The sequence below is a fragment of the Oreochromis niloticus genome, linkage group LG2 (genome assembly GCF_001858045.2).
Source record: "Oreochromis niloticus isolate F11D_XX linkage group LG2, O_niloticus_UMD_NMBU, whole genome shotgun sequence".
In the NCBI taxonomy this organism is placed as follows: domain Eukaryota; kingdom Metazoa; phylum Chordata; class Actinopteri; order Cichliformes; family Cichlidae; genus Oreochromis; species Oreochromis niloticus.
Genome location: NC_031966.2, coordinates 15,052,300 through 15,061,421, shown reverse-complemented (window position 1 = coordinate 15,061,421; position 9,122 = coordinate 15,052,300). Strand labels below are relative to the sequence as shown.

Genomic DNA, 9,122 nt, shown 5'->3' with positions numbered 1-9,122 from the left:
TTTATGTTTTGAGGCCAGAATGTCCAAAGTTTCATTAAAGGAGTAACCGTCTCTGAAATATTTCTGAATGAGGTCTTCGATGGAAATGTTTTCTTGAATTGACCCTGATAAACGAAAAAATAAAAAAGATGGGAAATGGTAATGTGGTGGACCACTAGAGGGCTCCACTCACACCCAGTGTTAAGGAAGTGTGTTCCTGTGTTGTGTGGCGCGATGGTGCAGTTGGTGTTGGAGAGGAATAAAGAAGGAGTGAGAACTGAGAGCTCTGTGCCGTTAATGCTTACCTCCACATTGGTGACCCCTGACTCGAGCATGCAACGGGCCGCAGATAACGCAGACTCCGCTATGGATGCATCAGCGGCCACCGGACCTCCGCCTCCTGTTGCAGCTACGTTCGCTGTGGCGCTGAAACTGCCGGACTTTTGGCTCCATGACCCCCCATCATGGTTCGTTCACGTGGAGGCTCAGTTCGCCCTTCGCGGCATCCCGGCTGACGACACGAAGTATCACCATGTGGTGGCCTCACTCGACCCGCTGGCCACCCGTTGCGCGATGACGCTCCTCCGGGACCCACCCGCCCAAGGGAAATACGCCGCCCTTAAAGAGCTGCTTCTTCGGCGTTTTGCCCTCTCCGACGCTGAACGAGCTGAACAGCTCCTCAACCTGTCAGGCTTGGGTGGCGGTACCGCGCTCGAGCTCATGGAGAACATGCTATCATTGCTTGGGCCGGATGACGGGGGATTCCTCTTCGTCCACCTCTTCCTCCGCCAACTACCGGCCGCCGTGAGAGCTGTCCTCGCAAACTCCCTGCTTCTGCCTGCGAAGGATTATCGCTCCCTGGCTGAAGAAGCGGATCGGATTCTCCTGGCTAGCCGCACTTTCGACGTTCACGCCCTGGCTACAGACTCGCCGGCGGCGCCTTCCACACCTCCACCTGCCTCCCCCGGAGCATCCGCTCCCTTGCTGACGGCAGGGATTGCTTCACGCCGGCACCGCCGAAAGAGCATCTGTTTCTACCATCAGCGTTTTGGCGACAGAGCGCGTCGCTGCCTGCCGCCTTGCGCTTTCACGGCCCAGGGAAACGGACCCGCCAGCGCGCCGTAGCAGCCGCGACCGCTGGCAATACAGAAAGGCTGCTCTTCATAGAGGACTCGTGCTCCGGGAGACGTTTTCTTGTGGACTCCGGCTCACAGAAGAGCCTCCTTCCCCCTACCGCTGCCAACGGACTAGCAGCGAACTGTGGACCGCAGCTCATGGCAGCTAATGGCTCTCCCATCAAAACGTTTGGGGAAAGGTTGGTGACTGTTTGTTTTCATGGCCGGGATTTCCAGTGGAACTTTGTTGTTGCCGCTAGCTCTGTACCTATTTTAGGTGCTGATTTTCTGTGTGCTCATGGACTGCTTGTCGATGTTGCTAACAGACGTTTAATTGATGCTCTCTCGTTTTCTTCGCTACCCTGTTTTACTCGGGCTGCCGAGCCCCTGATTCGGGCTAATGTAGTGACCTCCGGGGATGCTTTTCAGCATTTGCTTTTAGAGTTTCCATCGCTGTCTGTCCCTAATTTCTCTAGCACGGTAACGAAGCATGGGGTTGAGCATTATATTCCCACGCGCTGCCTCGACCCCGCGAAACTGTCTGTCGCTCGGGAAGAGTTTGCAGCCATGGAGCGCCTTGGCATTGTACAGCGTTCGAACAGTGCATGGGCCTCTCCGCTTCACATGGTGCCCAAATCGGACGGTCGGTGGCGGCCATGCGGAGATTTCCGCCGTTTGAATAATGCCACGGAGAATGACCGTTACCCCATCCCCCACATTCAGGATTTTTCTGCCAATCTCGCTGGAACGTCGATTTTTTCTAAAATTGACTTGGTGCGGGGGTATCACCAAGTTCCCGTGCGCGCCGAAGACGTTCCTAAAACCGCTGTCATTACCCCCTTCGGCTTGTTCGAGTTTTTGCGCATGCCGTTTGGCCTGAAAGGTGCCGCCCAGACCTTTCAGCAGCTGATGGACTCCGTTTTGCGTGGGCTGCCGTTCGTTTTTGTTTATCTGGACGATATATTGGTGGCCAGCTGCTCAGCGAGCCAGCACGAGTCCCATCTGCGCCAGGTTTTCCAGTGTTTGGCAGCGCACGGCCTGATCATCAACCCTTCCAAGTGCCAGTTTGGGTTGCCTGTTCTGGATTTCCTCGGGCACCGCATTTCCGCTGAAGGTGTGGTTCCGTTGCCCGACAGAGTCCGGGCCGTTTCAGCTTTTCCGCGACCTACATCGGTTAAAGCGTTGCAGGAGTTCTTGGGGATGATAAATTTTTACAACCGCTTTCTCCCCAGAGCTGCCCAACTGCTACAGCCACTCTATGCTGCCTTAAAAGGTAAAACAGCCAAAGATCCTGTTGACTGGCTGCCGGAACGCATCCAGGCGTTTTCCGCAGCCAAGTCTGCGCTGGCTGACGCCGCCCTGCTGGCCCACCCGCTTCCGTCGGCGGAGATCGCGCTGACCACCGACGCGTCCGACGTGGCAGTGGGTGGGGTGTTGGAACAGCGGGTTTCAGGTCTCTGGCAACCGCTCGCCTTTTTCAGTCGTATGCTCAGGGATGCTGAACTCAAGTACAGTGTTTTTGACAGGGAGTTGCTGGCCCTGCACCTCGCAACACGACATTTTCGTTTTTTCCTCGAGGGTCGCAAATTTACTGCATACGTTGACCACAAACCTTTGACGTTTGCGATGTCCAAGGTCTCTGACCCATGGAGCGCACGCCAGCAGCGCCAGTTGGCGGCCATTTCAGAGTTTACCACAGACATTCAGCATGTGGCTGGTAAGTCCAATCATGTCGCTGACTGTCTCTCACGTGTGTTGGTTTCTCCGGTGTATGTCGGCGTCGACTACGCTGCCATGGCCGCTGAACAACGTGCTGACCCGGACGTCCTTGCCCTTCAGTCAACGAAAACGGGCCTCGTGCTGGAGGACACCCCGGTGTGGGACGGCAGTCCGCACCTTCTTTGCGACGTTTCCACCGGCCGCCCCCGCCCAGTGGTTCCCCTTTCGTGGCGTCGGCGTGTTTTTGACTCGGTGCATGCCCTCTCTCATCCCGGTGTCCGGGCCTCGGTTAAGCTGGTCAGCGCCAGGTTTGTTTGGCCGGGCCTTCGCAAAACGGTGAAGGAATGGGCGGCGGCTTGTATCCCATGCCAACGCTCAAAATCCACCGGCACACGCAGGCACCCCTCGAACCTTTCCGTGTCCCCGGTAGGCGTTTCGATCACGTTCATGTGGACCTGGTTGGTCCCTTGCCGCAGTCACAGGGTTTCACGCACCTTTTGACTGTGGTGGACCGCACCACCAGGTGGCCGGAGGCGGTACCCCTGGCGTCCACGACGGCGGTGACGGTGGCCAGAGCATTTTTGTCAACGTGGGTTTCACGTTTCGGTCCCCCTGCTGACATTACCTCGGACAGGGGCCCCCAGTTTGTTTCTGAGCTTTGGTCTGCTATGGCTGACGGCCTGGGGGTCAAGGTCCACCGCACCACAGCGTACCACCCGCAAGCTAACGGGATGTGCGAACGGTTTCACCGGTCACTTAAGGCCGCGCTCCGGGCTTCCTTAACAGGTGGCGACTGGGTCGACCGTCTTCCGTGGGTTTTGCTGGGATTGCGTAGCGCTGTTAAAGAAGACCTCGGGGTTTCCCCGGCTGAACTGGTCCTCGGCCAGCCCCTCCGGGTCCCCGGGGAATTCTTACCTGAGAGCCCTCCCCCATGTTTCGATACCTCTTTGTTGCCTTTTCGCCCCCCAAGAGACTCATTTCCTGTTCCTGTGCACCACTGCCTGCCTGACACTTTTGTTCCCAGTTCGTTGGACTCTGCTCGTTTCGTTTTCGTCAGGCACGATGCCCATAGGACGCCGCTGCGTCCACCATATGACGGGCCATACAGGGTTCTTAAACCAGGCAACAAACATTTCATTTTGGACTTTGGCGGTCGGCAGGAGGTTGTCTCTGTTGACAGACTTAAGCCTGCACATGTTATGCAAGAGGATCAGGTGGTCCCGGCCCAGGCCCCTCGCCACGGCCGCCCACCTGCCACCAGGCTGATGGATTCTGTTTTTTCCCCCAGGAGCAACCCACAATCAACGGAGTCCGAGTCGTCTGCAGCTTTTTCTGACCGCCAGTGCCAGCCTCGCTCCCGGGCTGGGTTGCCCTCTGTCAGTTTCCCACCCCCCAGTTCAGCCGTTCCGGCCGTTTGCTTAAGCCCCGGGTCCTGGACTAGTTCTGCTGGGTGTTCGGGGGGGCATGTGTGGTGGACCACTAGAGGGCTCCACTCACACCCAGTGTTAAGGAAGTGTGTTCCTGTGTTGTGTGGCGCGATGGTGCAGTTGGTGTTGGAGAGGAATAAAGAAGGAGTGAGAACTGAGAGCTCTGTGCCGTTAATGCTTACCTCCACAGTAAAATAGATCATCAGGCAAGAAATGTGCAGTTTTAAATAACAATGACATTTTAAAACCAATGTATTGTCTCATTATTAAACGAAATTGATATGTTGCTTCTTTGGGCCTCAGTAAATTCAAGACAAATAAGGTCTACAACTATAACCCTAACCTGGATGACTAAGAATCTTCACAGATATATACCTTACTGGTTTAAATGACTGCAAAATAACATGTATGCAATTTATATAACATAAAAATAATATAGTAAATAAGGACTGCATTCAACTGTAAATAAACTGTAAACAGCCAAATGGCAGCTTTGTGAACTGGTTGAGACAACCTTTTTTTAATATGTTATTTGTTAAATACTTACTGTTGTCGACAAACGCCAAAAACTCAATATGTTTGCCACATGAACCGCAGAACTTGAAAACTTCTCCCACGTTATGGCCACAATATGGACAAAACATTCTTACCCTGAAACAAACAGCATTTTTATTTTAAAATGGAGTATTAAAACGGCAAAGGGCAGACCTAAGCTAAAGTGTATATACACAGACGCATTTCCAACACAACAGCTACGTTGCTAGCGTAAAACTTAACTTCCAAAACACAACTACCTAGATAACTTAAATTACACAATTGAAGACAAACACTAATATATATTCAAATAATTTAAAAAAAGGTTAATTTACCTTTTACTGCCACACACCAAATCCGATCATTAGGAACTTCCTGGCTTATGTAGCCACTAGGTAACAAAAACTCAACATTGCCCCTAGCGTCCTGGAGCACTTCCGTTGTACTTTGGAGTTTGCATGTGTTTTGGAGTTTGCATGTGTTTTGTATTTTGCATGTGTTTTGGAGTTTGCATGTGTTTTGTATTTTGTACGTGTTTTTTATTTTGTACATGTTTTGGATTTTGCATGTGTTTTGTATTTTGTACGTGTTTTGGATTTTGCATGTGTTTTGGAGTTTGCATGTGTTTTGTATTTTGTACGTGTTTTGGATTTTGCATGTGTTTTGGAGTTTGCTTGTGTTTTGGATTTTGCATGTGTTTTGGAGTTCGCATGTGTTTTGGATTTTGTACGCGTTTTGGATTTTGCATGTGTTTTGGATTTTGTACGTGTTTTGGATTTTGCATGTGTTTTGGATTTTGTACGTGCTTTGTCTCTAGGGGCCACCGTAATTATGAACCTGGCTGTCTCTCTGTACACACAGACACACACACACAACAGGAGTTATAAGGTTAATGGGCATCCAGTCAGTTAGCTAGTTAGTACCTTGGGTTCAATATCAGCACATGCATATATGACAAAATAACCAGTTTCTCTCATTACATTTTAAACAGGACAGTTGTAACAGCAGTAGCTACGGACAATGTTAAGTTTTAGATTTTAAATAGGCTGTATACATTTCAATGGGAGCAACAGTACGGTCAAATGTCGATGATTTTACTACAGAGCAGAACGGATTGTAGGGCAGCAAACATAGTCGGGAAACACGTTTTCAACACTGCAGGTTACCTGGGTGTAATGTTTTTCAGCTAAAAAGAAACATGGCCTGACTCCTACCTAAATATATAAAGAGTAACTGAAGGTTAAATGCAGCTAATATGTCCTGTTTTAAGCCAGGCACTTACACCTCCGCTCCGCTGCGTCTCAGCCACTATCGCTGTGGCACTGCAGCAACGGAGCTAGAGCCAGGGTAGGGGAGAGCCGAGCTGGAACAAACCATTTTGGGAGGGGGGACGAGTTATCTATACTTTTGTTGTTAAAATGTTCCATCTCAATTGAGTACGGTATGCTTTTTTTACTTTTAGTAGTGTGTCCCAAAAACAGAAAATATTGTCAAAAAAAGTAAGAAATCTTTGGGGGTGCTTTGATTCATAGCACCCCCAAAAATGGGCTAAAATCGCCCCTGTATTTCAACACAGTTTTCAGTTTTACCTGGTTTCAAACTAATAAGTTGATTAATTAAAATAAATAAACCAGTTACAGAAAATCAGGAAAATGTAAAACAACAAACAAAACAAAAAAATCCACATGTACTAAATAAACCAATAGGCTAATACAAAATAAACCATGTTTATTTATAAATAATCCATATTCATATATATCATTTTGATAACAACAATGCTGATATTTGTAAATAAAAAAACATTACATTTATTACTCATGTAAATTCCCTGCACCTCTCACGGGCGTCCACATGACGTCCAAAAAATGTACCCAGTCCAAGATTAAAATGTTGAACGTCAAATTGGGTCAAGGCTGGACGTCAAAATCATGGACCAAGTTCAGACGTAGTACAGATGTCCAGAATTGGTGATTGACCAATGGACCCAATATAGACATGATCTATTGGACATCTGTCTGACGTCCAATATTTTGTGGGTCACATAGGTCAGTTTTGTTGAAGTGTTTTAAATTGCACTGATGCATTACAGAATGGTTAAGATGATGAAATATGCATGTTAACAAAAGAAAGATGAAGAAGCCCCCTTTGCAAGGAAGTAAGCATTTATTTAAATATATAGCGTCATAGTATATCAGCAAAATTTACATTTTACACTTCTAAAAAGTATTAATAATACAAACTGGACAATAACATAATGTGATGTTAAAATCATAGATGTTATTATAATATAATTTGTGGGTTTCAAAAGTAAAATAGAAGACGTTGTATGACATTGTTGTTTGTTATACAAAACTTTGCAATTGGTAATATCACTTAAAATTCAGTTTGAAAATAGTTATTTTACTGCAGAAGCACTGATATCAGAGTAGACTGTTGCTTCCTCTTCTGTTTTTTCATTTCTTCTCACTAATTTGCCACTTTTCTTTATGGTGAAAGTTGCTGCTGAATAAACCATCGAGTTCTCACCTCTCTGAGGAAATACATACGATTTTTGGAGATAAATAAAGTGAAAAAAAATTCAAATGCCATTAATTTATCTTTGTTTCTGATATACACCTTACCTCCTGATTCTCATGATTGCCACTGGTTGTTCCAAGATCTGTGTCTGAAACAAAAAAATTAAGATGAAAGACACTCTTGGCTGATTTTAAAAAACAACTTTGTGAATCAATTCAATTCATTTTTGTCAGTCACCTGATTGCCAGTTTTATTTAAAATCACAACAACAGTCACCTCAAGGCGCTTAATTATGTGACATTTTTGCAAAATACTGTTAGATAGAGAAGGGAGAACTTACCAGGGCAGCAAACACTTAATTTCTTGATGAGGTAGGCTATAACAATTAGACTTGTAGCCAGTGCAGCAGATAACAGAAAGAGAACTGTATTGGCCATCTGCAAGTCCCATGTGCTGGGCCCTGGAAAAATATAAGAATCCCGTCATTATGATTTTTTTTGTTGTTGTTACATTAGAAATTTGACACGAATGTATTCAGCTGATATTAATATATTCTAAATTATTGGATAAACATTGGAAAATTCACCCTTAATGTTCAGCTTTGTTCCATTTCCAAAAATGATCTGTCCACATGTGGCCACAGCACAGTAGTAAGACCCAGCATCAGCAGTGCTGACGTTCTTGGAGAAGCTATAGTCACATTTGTATTGGGAAGGATCCTCGGCACTCTTGTTACATTCATCACCAGTATTTCCATGAGCATAGATTAAACTGGGTTGAGACTCATCTGTTCCAGCTCTGAACCAGTATACACTGTGATTTCCAGAACAAGTTTTCTTCTCAGTGTTAGAGAGGAGTGAACACTGCAGAGCCACTGGATCTCCTTGATAGACATGATCAGATGGAGGCATTTGAAAAATGTCAGTGCCATCAGGTTCTAGTTCTGGAAAACATAAAAGAAGAAATAGTTAAAATATTTCACTCTCTTCACTGAAAAAAAAAAAGATTTTTTGAAAGAAAAAAAACATTCACCTTCAATTGTAAGAAACGTTCCTTTTAAAAATGTCATAGCAAGCTGCCTGACTTTTATACAGTAGTAAAGGCCAATGTCATTTAGATTAACTTTACTTATTTCAAGAATAAAAGTTCCAGGCTCTTGTTTTGCTGTAATATGGGGAGTTTTGTTAACACCATTATAGTCAAAGGTAAATGTTCCTCCCAAGAATTCAGCTGAGCTGCCAGAAACTATCCTTATCCAGTACATGGTTTCTTTGTACTCAGTTGCTTGGCGTGGGCATTTCAGAGTCACATAATCTCCAACAACTAAACTCTTTGTTTCAAAGAATAGATCATCTGTGCATACTGAAAATAAAATGAGAAAAAAGCAGTGAGAGATAGATTTGTAAATGCTAAATTGTACAAATATATGAATAAATAAATAAATAAACTTACTACCAACTCTGACGCTCAGCAGTATGTAAAGTATTATCAGCATTTTCTGATTAATCCACTTGCAGCTCATTTCTATTAAAGCACACAGCATTTAAAACATATTATAAGCTGATGCAACTTAATATAATCACATCAAGTGGGAGGGAACAATTTTAGAACAATCTGATTGGCTTTTTATTACGTTAGTGCTTCACTGCACTACCACAGTGGAAATAATAGCAACCATCTTTCCAGTCTAAACATATGAAACAACACCATCAACATGCTTTTCTTTTATGGTGGGTTTCTTCATTTCTGAGGGCGTAAACGTAAGAGATGACACAGTAAACTAAAACACAAAAACAGAATTGTCTGGATATTTTCTAGAATATGGAGGCAA

At 45.8% G+C, this 9,122-nt stretch overlaps 1 protein-coding gene across 1 annotated transcript; it reads right to left on the bottom strand.

Annotated features, from left to right (window-relative positions):
• Window positions 1-7,144: 7,144 nt before the first annotated feature.
• LOC109203185 (uncharacterized) lies at window positions 7,145-8,818 on the bottom strand. Its single transcript, XM_019362372.2, has 6 exons — window positions 8,744-8,818; window positions 8,324-8,653; window positions 7,878-8,234; window positions 7,632-7,751; window positions 7,396-7,439; window positions 7,145-7,304 (listed from the first exon to the last, which is right to left on the bottom strand). Exons 1-6 carry the CDS (start codon window positions 8,811-8,813, stop codon window positions 7,170-7,172), a joined length of 1,056 nt encoding a protein of 351 aa, XP_019217917.1. The 5' UTR covers window positions 8,814-8,818; the 3' UTR covers window positions 7,145-7,169.
• Window positions 8,819-9,122: the final 304 nt, after the last annotated feature.